This window comes from Erpetoichthys calabaricus, chromosome 1 (assembly GCF_900747795.2).
Source record: "Erpetoichthys calabaricus chromosome 1, fErpCal1.3, whole genome shotgun sequence".
Lineage (NCBI taxonomy): Eukaryota > Metazoa > Chordata > Cladistia > Polypteriformes > Polypteridae > Erpetoichthys > Erpetoichthys calabaricus.
Window position 1 is genome coordinate 239,733,331 of NC_041394.2, and position 20,513 is coordinate 239,753,843.

The 20,513-nt window shown below is 34.4% G+C and overlaps 1 protein-coding gene across 9 annotated transcripts in view; it reads left to right on the top strand.

Annotated features, from left to right (window-relative positions):
• Positions 1-20,513, top strand: part of LOC114660381 (chloride anion exchanger-like) — a 147,365-nt gene that overhangs the window by 20,932 nt on the left and 105,920 nt on the right. For 6 of the 9 annotated variants that reach the window (XR_007933628.1, XM_051919785.1, XM_051919781.1 and 3 more), the window contains exons 7-17: positions 4,219-4,371; positions 5,592-5,674; positions 5,760-5,907; positions 7,748-7,861; positions 8,487-8,564; positions 10,501-10,596; positions 12,409-12,515; positions 13,822-13,891; positions 16,031-16,123; positions 18,794-18,889; positions 19,298-19,525. Coding sequence is in view for 8 of the 9 variants with exons in the window: in XM_051919785.1 (XP_051775745.1) it covers positions 4,219-4,371; positions 5,592-5,674; positions 5,760-5,907; positions 7,748-7,861; positions 8,487-8,564; positions 10,501-10,596; positions 12,409-12,515; positions 13,822-13,891; positions 16,031-16,123; positions 18,794-18,889; positions 19,298-19,525 (1,266 nt within the window). In the remaining variant the exon portion in view is untranslated. The remainder of the gene's footprint in view (positions 1-4,218; positions 4,372-5,591; positions 5,675-5,759; positions 5,908-7,747; positions 7,862-8,486; positions 8,565-10,500; positions 10,597-12,408; positions 12,516-13,821; positions 13,892-16,030; positions 16,124-18,793; positions 18,890-19,297; positions 19,526-20,513) is intronic. The other 3 variants (XM_051919791.1, XM_051919782.1, XM_051919790.1) reach the window with 3 other exon arrangements.

The following is a 20,513-nucleotide window of genomic DNA, read 5'->3' on the forward strand; positions in this document are numbered from 1 at the left end:
AGAGTTCGTGCGGCACGGCAATGCTGCTTCACAGTTGTAACGTCCTGGAGTCGAGTCGGTGTCCGCTTGCCGCCTGTGTAGAGGGTGCACATTTGGGCTTGTGCGCTAAAGGTTTTTACTGGCGGTAGTCTGGTTTATTTAGCTCGTTATCTAACATGAGCAGGTTAGTTTTTTTGGTCAGTGTCAGTGATAGCGTAGCTGTGTTTGCGTGTGTCGATGCCCTGGGTTATTTCCTGCCTTTTACCCACGGCTGCTGGGATAGGCTCTGACACCAAGCATATCAGAACAAGATTTGTAAATGCTACAGAATGTTAATGTGGTTGTGCCAAGTGAGGATTTTATATGACAATGATATTACATATTGTTTGTACTAGGGTGACCAGATTTTCAAAGTCCCAAACTGAGACATTGTGGATAGGCTGACCAAATTGTCATGATTCCTAAACGGGATGCACCTCGCTAATCCAGTGAGTGTGCTAGATACAAATAAATCTGAAGACAAAGGGAAAGGAGACTCCACCATGGTGTATTTTGCGCCTTGTAAAAATGCACATGAAATCGAAGTTTGGTATCGGGTGGGATGGTTCCACTACAAAGTATCATGCACCTTGTAAAATGCTCTGCTGTTGTTTATTTCTGATTTGATTATCAAACACCAGTTCTTGCCTTTAATCAAACTGCTTGTTTAGTTAAGCAGCTTCTTTTCTTTTCTTTCACTCAAATATACTGAAAGGAGAGGTACAGTATTGTCTAAGCAGCAGCATGATGTTGCAGTGGTTTGCTGCCTTAAACGTTCAGACATGCAGGCAGTCTGGAACTTGTATGGTTCTGCCCATGACTGAATGGCTCTGGTACTTCGTTATTCTTCTCACAGCCCTAAGACATGCATATTAACTAACCGGTGACTCTAAATCGACTTAGTGTGAGTGAGTGTGGCAATGATTGTCTTCTTTTGAAGGGCACTTTCATACACCAGCACTGTATAGCCCTCACCTGGACAAGAAGGATAGAAAACCTTCTAAGTAATGATGTCAAGACCTGTATTTCAGCCGTGTCTTTTAATAGCAGGAAGCATTTTTTTCTTAAGTTAAGTCTTCTTCTCTTGCCTAAAACGTTTCCCTCGCTCAGTTTTTTTTACTTTTACCAAGAAAACACACAGGGAGGACTACAGAGGGGCAGCTGCTTTATTGTCAGATAAACAAGAAGGTGGTTAAAGGAACAAAGGATGCTTTGAATGTTTACACAATTTTAGGAGAAAACATCAGGAGATCTGATGTAATCTGAAATGGCCTGAAGGTCAAACAGTGCTGCTTAGTGACCTGAGTATGGTCTTGGTCGTATCTGCAAGCTCCCCCTGTGTTTGTGTCAGATTTCCGTGTACATTACAGACTACTACCGCATTATAAATAATTTAGATGTTAGGTTTATTGTTGACTGTTTAACCACTTCATATGAGCTTGAGTGCCCTGACATTGCATCAAGGGCTGCACAATAATGTCAAAATAATCGTGTCAATTAAATGGATGAAACTTTGTTATATGAAGCACCTAAAATAATGCAGACACCAAAAGGGTGTTTTGCACTAGATAGATAAAATAAGATTAACATAGTTAGCCTAGCCCCTTTTTACGAAATTTATTGTGAAGAAAGTCTGCACATTGAGCAATCCTGGAAAACCCAGTTGTGGACTACTGATACTGTACATCTTATTCAAGAGGCAATGAATGCACAATAATTCAACAAGTTCATACCAGATCATTCTTAATGGTAACAGTTAATTTGCCAATAAAGACAGAGCAAGATAACATAAAAGAAACAGTAATTATGTTGTTGATATTAAAAGATGGCTTAAATTAAAATGAGCACACACAAGCCCATAAGGGCTCATTTTTCCATTATTTAAACAGCAAGCTACAGTCTCTGTTAGATGGTGCTTTTATTCCTTACTGACTTCTCAAAGGCTAAGGTGAAGTGATCATCCTCTTCTAAATAACATTGCTTATAAAAAGGTTACTCAGCCCTTGAGGACTTTTCAAAGGTGATTTTTTCTGTCTGTTCAATATCCTGATATGACTCTCAGTGTTAAAGAGAGCTACTATATATTTAGTGGGAAAAGTATAATACATGGTTTGTGGCACCTGCTTAATAACTTATAAAGTAAATGAATTTATCACCCCACATTCAGACCGGTCTTCAGACTTAAGGGTTGCATTTAAATTTGAGGTGCGTCCAATATGTGTTCCTCAAGAAGAATCCTTCATTGTTAGAACTATCATCCTGATTATTCACAATACAACTTAAACATGACTGATAATAATTACAAAGCATCATGCTCAAGTAATCTAGAGGAAAAGTACATGAAGATACAGTATGTTCTTTGATCTCTGTCTATATTTCTTCTGCCTTTTAAAGAAGGACACCATGTGATAATGCTATCAGTGATGCTCAGGTTGTCAGCATATTTAAACATTGAGCTTCCATATTTTTGAGGCTTTTTGGCCATGTTTATGGCAATAAATTTGTCTTCATGTAAAATAATTCTGGAGAATAAAAAGAAGACAAGCATAAACTTTAAACTAGATGTGCTTGATATTAATAATAGAAGTGCAAACAGTCTTGAGCACTTATTTAGATTTTAAATATTTTTTTAATTTTGTGTTAAAACATAAATCTATGAAATACATACAGTGGTGTGCAATGAGAGTTCAGTTTAGGCCTCAGCCCCACATAGTGAGATGAACATTAAAATTCAGGGCATCATTAAATGATTCCTGTAGACAGACAAAATTACCAATATGTCAGAAAAACAATTCCTTTCTCACATCCCAGTGAGACAGGAGAAAAAAGTGCTGGTTACAGAAAAATCATGGCAATTTTTACTGAGTATCGTTTAAAAGTTTTTTTCGATTGAATATTCCACAAAATCAAGCTCTAGCAATGTAAAAATCCTCAGTATTTCAGAAAAATTATTGAAACTGCTCCTCCTACGCATGGGCAAATGTTAAATTTTTAAACAACCAAAAGCTATGGTTTTAATTTAATTTAATGGTTAAAGATTTTTAACCAAAAAGAGCCATAACAGATTGTGGTTAGTTTTGCAGTTGTTCAACAAAAGTCAGAAATTAAATACTTGTAACTCGCATATCTCTTGGGCACTAGCTAAACTGATACATAAACATGTAAGTATTCATATACTAATAATGTGAGAAAAAGACTGACAATGAATGGCATTAAATGGTAAGACATATAGTAATTGGTTTACAGTTTACCTTAAAAAGATTTTCATCGTAAATAGATGGAAACGTTAATCCGTAGGGCTCCCACATACTCCCACAAACTTGAATTGTGCATGTCTACATGTAGATAGTTGTCCTTTCACATATGTTCTTGAGTGTGTGGTTGCTGTACTGTTCACATATGTGCATCTCTCTTTGGAGTTATGTGACTTGGTCTGCTGTTTGTGTGCCATTCGTAGTACATGCACAGCTTAGTTCACAAAATTTAGAAAAGCGGTTCCTCCTGCATAGACATCAAAATTAGGTAATTTTGCCCATGCATATGAAAGTGGATTCACATAGGTGGAAAAAGGCATTTTATATCACCCCAAATACAGTACATACCATTGCTATATATTGAGAATTTTATTGATAAAGATAAAATCATTCAGTGTGTTTCAATTAAGATAATGCAGTATGTTATCACTTCTCCGATTTTAATAAGAACCTAACAATAAGAATTTGCACATAACATAATGAAAATATGAAAGAAGCACTGCCCCCCAACAACCAGATATGTAGTAAGCACTCTTCTTGTAAAATGTTTTCATATAAAGGAAACTGATTTTTTGACAGCTTTGATCTTGTAAACTTCTCTTGGTAAAGTCATTTCCTTTCCCAAAAAAATAAATTAATTATAGTATCAAATGATTTTAAGTAAAGTTTATTAATTCAGGCATTATACTGGCATGGGTTCTAAATCTTCTTGTATGCTTGATTTGCAGTCAATAACCTGTGAGAAACCAATGCACAGGGACTGTGGGTAAAAAAATAAAAATAAAAAACAAACTTTCATGCAGGATAAGAAGAAGCATGTAGTGTAATGGCTTTATCCTGTATGGTGTAAGCATAATTTTAATAAAGTAATAATGGCACAGATGTAAATACAAATTATTAAGTAAAATAAAAACAAAACTTACTACTTTTTTCTGTTTTTTTTCAGGTTCTGAGAGATATTTTCACCCAACTTCACAAAACAAACATAGCAGATCTTGTTACGTCCATCATTATTATGATTGTTGTATTTGTTGTGAAGGAACTCAATGATCGTTACAAAGCTAAGCTGCCAGTTCCTATACCGATTGAAGTGATAATGGTGAGGAAAAAAAGATTTTTAATTTTAATTGTGAAAATTATCAGACTAATTTTTAAGAGACAAAGTTTCTTCAGGTCAAATACCAAAGCAAACAAATCTGACCTCCCAGTTAGTCTAATCTGGTGGGTAGAAAAGCAGATATTTTTGCAATAGGGAAAAAATATGAATAAAACATGCACATAAACAATTGTTGGATTTGCAAAGATTGGGAAATTGTAATATCTGCTTTATCCTATGAGTAAATGAACATAAGGTGGGTCTTCCTTATCAATAGTAAAAGATAAATGGGGGATACAACTTTATGCTACATAAAAAATTCTACAAAATGCTACATTTTCAGCATTCCTGGCATGCAATGGTGTCAGTGAGGAATTTTGATGTTTCAGAAAAATAAAAGATGGTGCTCAGTCACAATTGTACTGCTTTGGTCTGCTTATTTGATGATAGTCTTGAGGGACTGGAATGTCACTGGTTTGCCTTGGTTAAGTATAGAATAATCTTGAATGAGAAGAGAAATTTATATTTGAGCAACAGTTTGACAAACCCCTTTCCAATGGTTTGAAGACAAAATTCACACTGCAAAGCAACACGTGGATAATTACTGAGTATTAATTATTACATTCTAGGTAACGAACCTTGTCATCTTGTTTCAGTTGAAAAGAATTCTTAGTGAATTTTTTGAATATTAATGCTTTAGTTTATTTGGTAAGGCACAATATTTAGATGTAAAAAAGCTAAGTGGACCAGAAATGTGAATTTGTGGTTGGAACATCAACATTGATTAATATACTTTGCATACTTACAATATTTATATTTCTTGACTACTCATTCCATTATAATGTAATCAAAATTGTTTTTAAATGGATAGGGAGTACAGACACAACACTAACTTGACATAGGTTTTTTGGAAACAACTCATAAACATACATAGAAACGTTACTGAATGTACTGAATGTTTGTTCACCATTAAGAATTTAATGCATACTGTATATAAGGCAAAAAAGTCCCTACACTTAAGTCTTTACTCTTTGCAGTATACTGGATAGGTCATAATGCAACTATAAAACAAAATCTTAGAAATTATTCTGATAAAACTCATAACTAAGCAGACATCAGTATTATTAGCTACTAAAAAACTGCAAAATATTAACGTTTTCAAAAAGTGCATTAAACATAATAAATACTGTACTGTAAATATGGCTGATATTTTTTTGTTGCAGACCATAATAGCCTGTGGTGTGTCATACGCATGTGACTTTGAAAACATTTATAATGTTGACGTTGTTGGTACAGTAGTAGAGGGGTAAGTAGTGTGTGTAGATCGGCCATAGTATTTGTCTCTGTGGCAATATTTTAATCAGTAATGTGTCATCTTCTTTTGGTATCAGATATCAAGCACCAGTTGCACCTGATTTTGAGGTTTTGAAGAATTCTGTGATGGATGCATTCTCCATGGCTATTGTTGGTTTTGCCATTGCATTTTCTGTAGCAAAAGTATATTCTATTAAACATGATTATGTCATAGATGGCAATCAGGTAAGATTGGGTGGGTTGATTTGCCGAGTAACCAAATTAGTAGACCAAAAATGAGTTCTGAAGGATTAAAGCAAGCAGTTCAAAATAATAATATGCATGTGGTAACATAAAATAGTCAGAGACTGAAAATGGATACCAGATATGGGTGGAGGGATCAAGAAAATATTGGGAACTGATGAATATGGAATTATAGTTAGAAATGTTGCAATGTAAATAAAACACACCATCAGCTTGTAAGGAATATGTGTAGAACGTAATGTAAATCTAACATTTCCTGAAAGTGTAAAAAGTAAAAGTCAAGTATCCACACAATAAGAATATTTTATGTATTTGTCAAAAACGCAGCACATGCATTTTTAATGTGATAAACAGAGCAAGTCTTTTTCATGTATTATTCATTATATTGCATGATATTGTTATGAACTTGGCTTTTTTACCTTCCCGGGAACTTGCTTGCTTTTAATAACTTGTAGCACTATTCTAGCAATGCCATTTTTTATTACACTGCCATTTATAATGTTGGCATGGCTACAGAGATGTTCTTTACAGTTGCTATGCCATTGAGGGTCATGTGACATAGTGTGTCACTAGGTATAGCCTATATAAGATGGCAGCATATTGTACTAAACATCCAAGATTTTGGATCTGCTACTCTTTACAAAATTTTCTCTATAGAAAAATGGAAGCTAAAAAATTCTTTTGAAAATATTTTAATATGATGAATTTTTGCTTTTGTATCTTAACTGTGGCTTTTGGTTTTGTGTTTCTGGTTTTGATGTATGGTTCTTTGTCTTTAAAAGTATTTTGACATGCCTGTTCAAATGAATACATACCTGCTGACTCCTATTTGCTATTGTCCATCTTCTCTTTTTCACTCTGGTCTCTAATTTTCTCAAGGTGTCTTTAACAAACATTGAGTCCTATTACACTTTACAAAGCAAGTAAATTTGCATTCAGTATACAATTTTTACAAGCCCAATCAAAAGTAAGCCCTTTAATGCCTAGTTTGAAACTTAATGCCAAGACTGAATGTTCAGGTTTTAGTTAACTGAGAAAATGCTTGTGATTAATAAATTTTAGATGTCAAACTTAGATATGAATTTATTTATGTACAGAACTGTAGGAGACATTTATAGTAAAATTATTTTTGGAATTTTAGTTCATTAATTTAAACATGAAGTTTATTGTAGCTGGATGGGTAGATGACCAGGTGAACAAATCTATAAGGTGTTAACAGTATTACAAAATTTCAGATGAAATTAAAGTATTTACTGACAATGCGACTTGAAAACTGTGATCCTTTCAAAGCACTACACTGAGAATAATATTAAAGAAACTGATGGACGCAGTCTGCTAGGTGTAAAACAGTGTTTCAGCTTAATTAAATTGGTTTTGATAATGTGTTCTGAACTCAAAGCATTCCTGGAATGCATAGCCATTTATAAACAATGTATTTTGTATTGAAAAATGCATTATACTGATAAACTGAACACATTTTTTTTGGGTCAATGTCTTTATTCAACCTAAGATTAACTTTTATACTAATGTTTCTAAAACTTTTACAATTATTGGCAAGTTACTAGTAAACTCTCCTATCTAACCTGAAACCTTTGTCTTTTTTCTCTTACTTGTCTTCTTCTTCGTAACAAAAAATAAAAAACACTCCTGAATTATAGTGGAGTCAGTAATCATGAGTCACTATGTAGAACCAATGGCAAAGTAAAGCAGCTGAACTTTTCAAATAGCTCAGTATTTGCAACATTACATTTTCATTCTGTCATTGTATGTGTGGACTGTCATTCCACTATTTTAATACAAGATATTATCTAATCAATTGCAGGAGTTAATAGCCTTTGGACTTAGCAACATGTTCTGTGGTTCTTTCAAAGGCTTTGCTGCAAGTACATCACTCTCAAGAAGTGCTGTGCAGGAGAGTACAGGAGGTAAAACACAGGTAATTAGAATCGTAATCAATAATTAAGATGTGTAAAATCTAAAGTTCTAAAACTTGAATAAGTGGGCTCAGTAAATAGATAGATGGATGTAGTTGCAAGTGTTCTTTCTAAATTTTAAACTACCCTATTATTCATCATTATCTGATTCATGCTGAACACTAGTGAAGGAGAAAAACAATGGCACAAAATTATTAAAGTTAAATAAACAAATGAGGACAATGCACAGATTATATACAACTGAGATTGGCAGTGATATTACAGTACTCATGCAGCACACAGAGAAATGTAAATTCAAGCTACATAAAGAGATTAAGGTCAGTAAGCAACATTGTTGACTAATTACAAATGATGTCAGATTTTGGTGCAATTGGCCACTTATTTTTCGACAAATTATAAATGAGGTACCTGCTTTTCTCTGTGATGAGCTATCATCACATCAGTTGTGGTGGTTTCTGCTTTTGATTTGATGATGTGTCATTTTATTACTAGACAAAATTAGCTGCATTTAGAGTATTTCTTTGAAATGATAAATCAAAGTTAATTATAAAAAATATTGGATAAGTCACAATAATCCGTTAAAGACTAAGAAACTTTACAAAACATATACATTTTGATTTTTTTTAGCTTGCAGGACTGATTTCTGCATTAATGTCAATGATTGTCATATTATGGATTGGATTTCTTCTTTATCCACTGCAAAAGGTATGACTTCTTTAAATTATTTATATTCTTAATTTTAAAATTGGACGTAAACAATGGTATATGAACAATGTCTTATCCATATAATTCAGTGAAACAATTATAAAAAGTATAAATGCAATTTGTTTATTATTTGTCCAAATACAACAGCATAATAATGGGACAAGTGCATATATTATGGCTGTGCAGTAATACATTTTCACTTTGTAACTTACAACACTGCAGTCTTTTAAACTTACCTAGATGATTTTATCTATGTATTATTATGCTGAAGTTGAGGCTAGGTGGCCAGAAGTCTTAGGTTCGCTGTATATTTACTTAATGCCAGAAGGTTGCTCTTTAGGGATGCCAAGGATGGTTGATGTGTTATATTCTTTGCTATTTTCTACTTTGAGCAATGACATATCACCAATCGATCTTTATTTTATACAGCATCATTTACACCATGTCCAATGTGCAATATAGGGCAAATTTAGATTACTGTATAAAGAGGACATAGGATTGCAATAACACATAAAAAAAACGTACATCAAATCACAAAAAGAGTTCATTATTGACAAGCATTAGGAAGAGCTTGGAAAGGAACTGATATAACAATGAGACAACACTGCTCCACAGAACCAGACAAGACAATTCATTTAGCTGTAGCATGGGTTTAAACATATCTATTTAGATAGGTAATGATGGGAGAACCAAAATTAAAGAGGTGGGCCTACAGCCCACAGTTAATGCAGTGTCACAAATTGAATTTTGTAAGAGTACCATAGATCAAGAGCTACAAAATTAGAAGACAGTTCTCTGAAAATGTCGTAGGACAAGGTTGGTTTAAGACAAGGATTCCCAAACCTGGTCCTGGGGACTCACAGTGGCTGCAGGTTTTTGTTCCCACCAGCTTCTGTTTTTAATTGGACTCCTGGGCTAATTAAGTGATGTGTTATTTCCCAGATTCTGTGTTTTGGGAACAATATAGAAATTAGAAAACTAAGTTTGGTTAAAAACAAATTATTAAAATGTACTAAACAGGTATATGTGAAAAATGTATTTTTCTTTCTTTTTAACATTTTCTTCTTGATTTTCATTCTACTTTTCAGGTGTTTAATTAATAATAAAATAACTAATTGTTTAATTAATTCATTATTTACTAATTAGTGGGGCTGAAACTAAAGTAGTTGCCGCCTTTGATTATTCAGTGTTGTTTGCCTGTGTGTCTGCTCTGCTAGTTTTTAATTGTCATTATTAAGACACAATTGAAGGGAGCAAAATGCACAGAGAAAGGGTGAAATATAATGAAATCACCAAAAGAGAGTTAAGCATTTAAATCTATAGCAAAAATAGAAATATTTCTAAATATCTTATAAATATAAAAATCTTGCGTCGGTGCTTTTCTGAATGTAGAATAAGAGAAGAGAAAAAAATACCAGCTAATTAAATGAGCTCAGTGTTATCAGGCGTTGTCCCTGATTATGAATCTGGTTGGAACAAAAACCTGCAGCCACAGTGGATCCCCAGGACCAAGTTTGGGAATCCCTTGCCTAAGAACATTTTTTTTCTGAGATTTATAACTGGTTAAGCAGTTCAGACAGGTATTTTGGAGTGTGAGTGCTTATAGCTTTGTAAGGTAATTATTTATCTGACAGATAGACCTTGTATGTAGATGAATGTGGTGAACTTAAATGTAATCACTGCATTTGGTTTGAGTGAAGACTATGGTAGCTTCATTTTTTTATGTTGATATCTGTGAAGGAAGACTAAAGGAAATAGAATTTGTCATCCCAACCTCTCTCTCTCCTCTGGCAATAGGCAATAATTCAATAATGTGAGTTTTGTATAAAAATAAAGTTATTGTTCAACATGATCAATTTCATCATAAGGTCATCATTAGCTTATTTGATTTTTTTTCTATGAAGTACTTAACCTGACTAACATTTTTTTTCCACAGTCTGTTCTGGCTTCATTGATTGTCATTAATTTGAAGGGAATGTTAATGCAATTGAGGGAGGTCCCCTATCTATACCGGAAAGACAAACCTGACTGTGTAAGTATGTAGCAAAATTAATCTGTTTTGTCCTTACTAGTAGTCAAGCTCCTAACAGGAATAAGGTAAGCTGATTCTAGAGTCATTCTGTATATTGCAAAGGTGTCTGCTAATTCCAAACAATTACCCGGGACATAGACCCGAAGTAGTGGGTGCGTTAATTTGGAAAAACCTATTTCAGAATTTATTGTTATGGTGTGAATGCTACTAACTGTTGTGAGATGTGCTCATTGCTGGCAACAGGCAAATTAATTTAATGCAAATGAATTTATCCGTGCTGATGTTCTCTTTAGTGCACAGACATTTCAAATACATCCACTCATACAGAGCTCGCTCTACACAAACACATACATTGAAGCATGCTGCAAGGTGCAACCTTAATAATGTACAGTAGCAGTAGCAAGCAGGCATATAGAACATATGCAGTATCTGATTGATATGTATGAGAGATCACAGACACTTCTTTTCCTACCCAGTAAAACTCTCACAAAACAGAGTAGATGTTGACGATCGATAGCTCAGTCATTTTGGATTTAGTGATTTTGCAATCAGATCTAAAAGTTAAAAGGTTCATTATACATTAAAAAGTTGCAAAACCAGATTGAATCATCAATTAAGGACAACAACAAGTCTTTATCAATTTTCATTAAATAATAACATGACTAAAAGACCTGTATTAATTACCGATTTTCAAATATGATCTGAGAGGCACATTAGCAGCTTTTTCATTTCAGGCTAATCTATGCTAATAATAAGCTTATAGGTTTATGGGGTCATTACTGTCACTTTATGTACCCAGTATGTTGGACAGGTGGTCCTTCAAGTTATAGTTGCAGCTCGGGAATGCAGTCACACCTTAGGCAACCAGTGGGAACGCTAGGTATATGGCCCCATGTCTTTTACATATTTAATGAGAAACAGGAAGCAGTTACTGGGGTTGACACAGGAGATGGTCTGCAGGTATATTACTGTGTTTATTTGGTATAGGATGGAGAGGAACTAAGAGTTTTCTAGTAGGAAACCCTTCAAATTGGTAGTGAGACAATGTTACCAAGATAGATTACCCAGGTTGTAATGTAACTAGACCCCTTATCTAGTAATATAAAATAACAGCCAATGCAGCCAGAAATGTCATTTTTGTGGTGTGATACATATCTAATGAGTTTAGTTTCCTTTAAAATAATAGTTCATATATTTTATTGCTTCTGTGTGAAAATAGAAGTTGTGTCAAAACAGAAAATTCTCTCAAATTGCTTGCTGAAAATGTATGTGAAAAAACTAGATTGAAAGAGAAAACATCAGAAGTGGTGTCTCTGAAAATTCCTATGCATATGAACACAATACAAAGCCAACCATTGTTTAGCAGTCTGTTGAACTTGGCATTAAGGAGTACAGTCAAGGGATGAACCAGTGGGAGGAGGAAAATCCAGAGTGAAGAGGTGAGGAAAGTAAAGAAAGGAGGATTTTGGAGTACATTTGATAAGAAACTGAGAGGTATTCTGCCTGATACAGACTAATTATTGTTTAGGTAGGTCAAGATGAACTATTTATTTCTGCTGACACACTGTTTATTTTTGTTTATACCCTTTGCTAGTTTTTTTCTCTTCATATTTTACCTTCCTTGTATTATTAATTTATTCAATAATCATCTTTTATAACCATTTTATATTAAGAATGTCCTTTATTGATCAAACTGAATTAAAAATAATGAGAATTAATTTAATATTTTAAAGATTACAGTACTACAGCTATTGGCTACTGAAAATGCATCAGGGTAATACTATCTATTTCATTATGTGGTTTTCTTCACAGGTGGTCTGGATTGTCTCTTTTATTGCTTCAGTCCTTCTTGGTCTTGATATTGGGTTGGCAGTGGCACTAGGAATTGAACTCATCACAGTTTTATTTCGAACACAATAGTAAGTATACATTTCTATACTTGTGACCAATGAAAATATGTATGTTTATATTTAAAACTATAAAACTCCCTTTCTCCACACAACATCCCAAAGGTTTAATTATTTGTTTTGTGAGTTAACGTATCAGTAACACTTTATTTAAATATGTTTTTGTTGAAGCTGTAACGTCCTCTTTTCAAAGTAGCTGTCATTTTTCACTCATAAAAAGTATCACTAGTGTATATAAAACTGAGATATTTAAGAGGAAGGTCAAGTCAGATGAGCCTTCTTCAGGATGATTTAAATCTACTGGCTGAAAGTGCATTTCTGATTAGGAGGAGCAGAAAGCGGTTCACAAGTATGCAAAGTGTAAGCAACAGCATTATGATACCTTAACAGTGTATTATACACAAAACACATTTGAGGCTGACAGCATTCACAACCATGCTGAACAGATATCTGTCTGGTTCTATACTACTTACACTCAACTACTACTTCTGCAGACCACACTCTGATTAGTGAAAATAATCATTTTAAGTCCAAGCTAAGAGGAATGACCTGTCTTTCAGTATGAATTGAGTTTAGTTTCTGTTTTGGGAATATGTGGCTCAGTTTTCCAAAACCATAGCACCCAGTTAAGATTGTTCTTGCCTTACACCATATGTATGCTTGCTAGGATAGGCTCCAGCTTACCTGCAACCATGCCCTGGATATGCAGGTTAAGAAAATGGATGGATGGAAAATCCCATTTGGTAGGAATTCCAAAATTTCTTTACCCATCTTAACTTATCACATTTAGTTGAAACTAAGTCACCCAGGATCTCATCACATAATGGAGTGCCTCTATGAATTTACTTCATTACCTGCACACCAGTTGTGCCCATCACCCACTCCCCTAACATCATTACCCATCATCCCAGTCCTCTCCCATCTCAAAATGTTACTCCATAAGACAACGCTGAAAACATGTCTGACCCATGCACCCTAAAGCGTAGGCATTGTTACTGTTGTACCATATTAATTACTGGGAATATTAAAAGCATGTGTGTGATATGCTGCATCACGTGCCCATGTTCATATCCTACATATTTACCTAGCAGAAATTACATATTTTCTAAACAATCAAGTTGGTCAGGTAATTTACTGCATGAAATCCCAGACACTGTGACCAGTAAGAGCTGCAGCTGAGCAACACATTCTGGAAGAATTGTCATCATTAATGAAGTTCTTATTACTTAAATAAAATATGCCTAACTTTCAAAATGCTACTTTTGCAATCTTGCATTATATTTTGCAGTCAGTCTCAATAATGTTTGATTTCCCACAGCCCAAGGTGTGAAGTTCTGGCTAATATTGAAGGAACTGAAATTTACAAAGACAAGAAAGACTATGCTTGTGTAAGTTCTTCATTTTATATAACTATGCTTGTACGTAGTAAACTGGATTTGCAGTATCTGCTTTGTCCATTAATGTCATTTTAAAATTTACAGGATGAATTTTCTATTCTGAACTATTTTGTCCATGCCAAAGGTTAAATGAAAAGTTCAACAAAAAAAAAAAATACAAAGTTACAGATGTGCTACACATGAATAGTAATTAATGTAGAAACTGATTTAATATTTATAATACTGGTTTTATAAGTATTTAAAATTTTCAGTATAAAAATGAATCTCCCTAATATCTTCCTTAGCAAAACAAATAGTATGAAACTGCAAGGATTTCACTAATTTTGTTTCTTAAGCAAGGCAGATATAATATTAATTTAATCTGTTTCATTTGTTTATTAATTTATACTTTCAAAATTCAGTAAAAATGAACAGAAAATAAAAGTAGTCTTCAAGAATAAAGTAACAAATTGAAAATATGGACAAAGACATATCATTATTCAATAAAAGGGGAAATGTTGCACAGTTTACTAAAACCAACAGCTTTCAGAAAGTCCAAATACAAAATGAAAATCTATACACATTATGAGCCTGTGAACTTGCCTTCATGGATGCTTTACTTTGTAAGTATTCTAGAAAGAGAGAACAGAAGTAATCAAATTGCTATTTCTATTGCCTTACTCTTCCCGGGCTTTCAAGCTAGCATTGTTTTTATAAGCATTTCTAATTTTTTTCCTTTCATGTTGGATAACTTGTAGACAGATGTGTAGAAATCAATAAGATAAAGAAATCAATTGAAATCATCATTTTGGATCATTCAACTTGATTGCTTTTTGTTTTGGTGACCTCTTGTGACTTCCACTAGAATGCAAGCAAACTTCAACACAAGTTTTAATAGTAGACATAATTTAATAATTGGTACCCTTGTCCATGGTGGGAATATTGCTCTTGATGTTGCAGATATAGTGTCCATCTCCTTGAGGCCATCGAGTCATCCATCTATGTAATTGATTAATCCAGTTATACAGTCCAGGGTGTGAGGACCTACCCTGCAGCATAGGCACAAGGCAGCAGCAACAACTGAATGAGATGCCATTCCCCTGTAAGTCCTGCTTGCACACAAGCTCGGACCAAGGTTGAGTATTTACTAGTTAACATATCACACCATCTTTTGAGATATGGAACCCAGTGTACTTAGACAAAACCTGCACAGACATAGGGTAAATGTACATACAAGCATTGACTAGGCCAACATTCAAACTACAGCAACAACTTGCTGTCTTCTCTGTTACACTATAATGGCCTAAGAGAGTTTAAACAATGAACAGATATATTTAATTTGCCAAAAGAGAAACTCCTTATTAAGGGTTTATACTACGCTATGTTTCTAAGGAATGAAGCCAAGCCTTCAAGGTTCTTCATAGCTATGTTTTTCAAAGCGTCTTTTTGTAAAACAACCACTTGATTATTAACACACAAATATGAATTGCAGTGAGTTAACCGTTTCTCGTAAGGGCACACACATATTGTCATTTGTTGTTAAACTGTTAGTTTTAATTGGAGTTAAAAAGTTAATTTCCTAATAATAATAAACAACATAAAGACTGTCCCTTTTGCTGAAAGTAAAAGCATTTATACATTGATCACTCATTATTTACACTTGCATATCTCAGCAAGGGCAGCAACAAAATTCAATGTCTGTGGAATGAGAGAAGAAATGAAGCAGACAAATAATATCATACAGGGATATTTAGGTCAGGGAATAGTTCGGCGTAGTAAATTTAAAGGGCGGGCAGATCTTTCTATTGCAATAATTTAAATGTATAATATTTTTTGTTTAAATACAACTGCTGTTTTGGAAATAAAAATGCAAACAAGTATTTGTTCACAAAATAGTGCAGCCATGTTGCTTGCATGTCAGTTCTGTCATACTATGGAGGCTGGAGCCTGGTACAGCTTGTGAACTTTTTCCTTAGCAAATATGCTCTGCAATGGTTTCCTATGCCGTGCAATAAAGTCTAAATTCTGACTGCCTTTCTGAAGACTATGTTAATTTTTTTCTGAAGATTTCTCCACAACAGTATGACACTGTCTTTTTTATCTTATTTAGAATTTATGAAATTATTAAACTTAACTTTTCTTTTTTTATAGGTTTTTGAGCAAGAAGGAGTAAAGATTTTTAGATGTCCTTCACCAATTTTCTTTGCTAATATTGACTTCTTCAGGGAAAAGTTAACAGCAGCAGTAAGTACTATTTGTTTAAACATACTTTACAAAACCAAATGGGTAGTTAACAGGCATCAAAGAATATAGGTAAGACTGTAAGAGGGTTTAGTTGTTTTACTGTACCACACTGCTACAATCAATGTTGCATTCTAATCTTTCACAACAGCTTTTCTCTTAGTGTTGCCAGATTAGAAAAACATTTCATGACTGTTGAGCCAGCATCATCCACATTTTGGGAGTATACACTCACAAACAAATGATAAGTGGGCTTAATCATTTTTAAGTAGATAATGTATAATTAGTGCTGGTAATTACAGTTTCAACATTGGGTTTATAAGAGAAGATTATCTAATGTATCCATTTTTTTTCACAAATAAGATGACCTTTACTGAGTCTTCTCTCATTTTGCTGTGTGTAATCCTCACTCTCCCTTTCATGAGTTTTGCATCTCCTTGTCATATCAGTAACAACTTCATAACCTGAAACATAATTCACTCTCTCTGATTTCACATTTTAATTCCCTTGTGATAAAATGAGCACTTAAATACTGTAGTTGAGCAACAAGTGATTAAATCAACTTAAGATCAATTTCTTATGCATTTCACAACAAAATAAAACTAAACTACACTAATTTTAGAACAGTTGAATTGTAACAGCTACACAGAAATTCCATTAGTTTATTTTATGTTTACATTTTGCATTATTGATGATCAATAGAATGGGATGCACCAGAGCCAAATTTCAAATCCTATTGATAAGGGTCTGAATACTTGTGTCAAAGTGATATTTCAGTTTTTGTCTTTAATAAATTTGCAAATTTTCCAAAATCTTGTTTTTGCTTTGTCATTCCAGAGAATTTGCTTGATGTGGGGAAAACATCAATTTAAATGATTTTAGTATAAGGTTGCAATATAACAAGCTGTGAATAAAGTGAAGTGGTCTGAATAGTTTCTGAATCGACTGAATGTGATATATATATCTACTCTCCCTATATATACAATCTTAAGCCTAAAAGTGCAACGATTTTGTGCAACGATTTTATGTGATGTTATGTCACACTTTAAATCATGCTTATTTTAAAACCTACATATATATGTTTGGTATCATTCTTTTCAGAATTTATGGAACTTTAATGTGATGTTGTTAGATTTTCAGATTCTTATTCCGCTTTTAAATTATAAACTAAAAAATATCAAGTACTCATGTCTCGCGAGACGACACTTTATTCCAAGAGATTTAACCACACCTGGGGCTGGAAATAAAAGACAGAGTAGGACAGCTGCTGTACAGGCTTTTAAATGTTCAAAGCGCCGTGTGACATACAGACACGTAGCGCAGGCCGGGGGGATTGGCGAGTGAAGTAAGCAGGGAGCGAACCCCTTAGTGTGTGTGTGTGCATGCAGTATCTATATATCCAGAAGTGATTAAATTGTGTTCAGGGATACTTAAAATATGTAAAAGTTGAAATTTTGAAATGACCTTGTACACATTGTCATGTTGTATGTAAGGAAAGTACAAACTGACTGACAGAAATATATTATTAGCATTCATTGTACAACTATTTGGGGTCATGGCCTATGCTACTTGAAAAAGGCAGGTTTCCAGTTAGCCTGGCTTACTGAAAAACATGTCTGGGTAAACTGCAGTCAGACAGATTTTCCAATTTGACTAAGATATGCTTGGTACACATATAACATAAAGCATATAACAAGATAATGTTTTATCCAAATGTGTGCATACATATATATGAAAGATTAGGGAACCACTGAGCCCCAAACCCTTGATACAACTGACACACAGGCAGTCACAGATTCAATATAGAGGCTTTTATTATAAAAATACCTCACAAGGGTTTCTCCAAGGTTATACAAGCACAAACAGAAACAATATTCTTTCCACCTTCTGTCTCTACTCTCTCTCTCTGTCCAACTCCCTCTAGTGAGTGTTGCCTGCCTGCCTCCCACTGACTCTAATTTCCCAGAGGAGGCTACATGGCTTCCTTTTATACCGGATCCAGGAGAATTTCCGGTGCCAATGCATAACCTGAAGGAAGCTCTTCCGGGTCAAGTGGAAGTCCCAAAACATAGGGATGGTGAATCCCTGCAGCACCTGCTGGTGACACCCATGGGACCCAGCAGGGCTGGCTCACAGCATTATAACTCCCATTATGCCCCACAGGGTTCCACATGGTTACCATGGTCGAGGGATTCTGCAATCTAACGGGTGAGGGATAAAAATATACAAAATTAGGAGCTTTCTCCCACTGCTCACTTACCTTGACATCACATTTTTATAAAATATTTTATACTATAAAATTTGTTTTTTGCTTATCTTCACCTCATGGAGTATAATTACCTTAAAATAAACACCAGTAGTGCTTAAATGTTATGAAAATGTTCAGTGGAACTGGGAATTACTGCACTTAAATTAACAACCTGGGATAGGAAGGCTTGTGGAATTTGACTTTTTTTGACTTTGAAATCCAAAGTGAAATTTAAGCTCACACACAATGATTCACTTCTTCTTATTGCTTCATCCGAAGCAACAATTTCATTAATGAGCAATGAACATGTGACTGGGCTTTTGAGATCTGATTAAACACAAAACAGAACCTTTTAATCAGTTGTGATTGCAGATTGTATAACCTTACCTTCCTTCCCCCAAAACACTTTTCCTATATTTTTTCAGGTTGGCTTTAATCCGCTAAGAATCCTACGTAAGCGTAATAAGGCTTTAAGAAAACTGAAGAAGCTTTTGAAGAAGGGGGAGCTTCAGGTCACATCTGTAAGTGCAGAATTACACCTGTAACACTTTGAACTCCATTAAAAAGACTGTAAATCCTACTCAGAACCTTGAGACACAGAAGTCCGATGTCGTAAATTTGTGATAAGGGTGGAAGGAAAGGGCAAAATGCATGCATTTTATGTAAGTCATCAGAATCATTTAAAAGATTGCTGAACATTTATTGCCAAAAGGAAAATATGCCAAAACTAATATGTCAGATTAAACCATTTGAATGCTGGAACATCTCCACTGATGTAAACATTTCTAAAATAACAGGGTTATGAAATAATAGGACACTCTTTCTAGTTTCTTTAGACTTTCACTGTTTGTTTGAATATGTCACTGATGGAGTTTTAAAAAGGAAAAGGGGTCCTTTATATACTATAATGTATTTTTTTTTTTTATTAGAGAGGATTAGTACTAGCAAATGCTGTTGTCCTTAGCGAGTCTGAAGATGACCTAAACCCGGAAGAGCTGGACAAACCTGTAAACTGCAAAGATTTTCCTGTTGAAATAAACTGGAATGATGATTTACCAGCTAACATTCAAGTTCCCAGGATCTATTTGCACAGCATTGTTCTTGATTTTTCATCAGTATCATTTCTGGACATTTCAGCCCTGAAGGGTCTCAAAGCGGTAAAATAATAAAACATTATTATTCTCTACACTTATGAAACATAATGAATTGTTACATTATCATACAAAAATGAATTGTGCTCATTGTAAAGAGGTAGGTTTATACATATCACAACACAGCACCTGTCAGATTCCACATGACAGTTTGCTTCTTTGAATGCATGGTTACAGCACTGCAGCCACATCCGCAGTTCTCTTAGTCTTGCTGATGGGATAACTGTACAAGATGCATCAGGCAACAGATCTTTCAACAGCTATTAAAAGTTTTTCATGTTTTACAGAGCAGTCTTAAAAGAAGCAAGTATGAGGACTGAGCGTTAATTACACAGGTTCAGTAACCTGCTGCTGCATGCACTTACTTTTTTTCACTTAAAGGTTTCTTCAGAGAAATGACAAATTAAACACAACACTAATTTGATCAATGCATCCCCACCAAAGCAGAACCTGAGCAGCTTATGGGTTTTGTATGCCAATTCTAGTCTCTTCTTCAGTTGTGAGGTGGTTTTAGGATGCTGTTATGAATTACATTGTGCTATACATGCCTTACACATCTGGCAAGCCTAATGGATTACAGACTCCTTCAATGTTTGTTCTTGCCTTATGTGAAGTGACAATCAGGATCTCAGGGTCAGAGAGTATTAGTCCAGCTTGGGGCATAAAACTAAACATGTATACATTCACTGATATGGGGCTACTTTGGACTTGTCAACTAATGTGCATATCTTTTGGATGATTGAAGAAAACTAGGGTGTGCATATTCCCACAAGACAGTGACCAGGATGAAATTTTAAACCAGAGCTGTGGAGCAATGTGATGCTACATTTATATGTGGTTTCCACACAGGCTACCTGTATGTCCAAGTTGATTATGATGTTCAACTGGCTATAGATACCTCTAGGAATCAAAAATAATAGTAATCTTTGTACCATCCCACATTAACATAGCCTATTTCCTGTACCATCTTTGATGGCTATATGATCCATCAGTT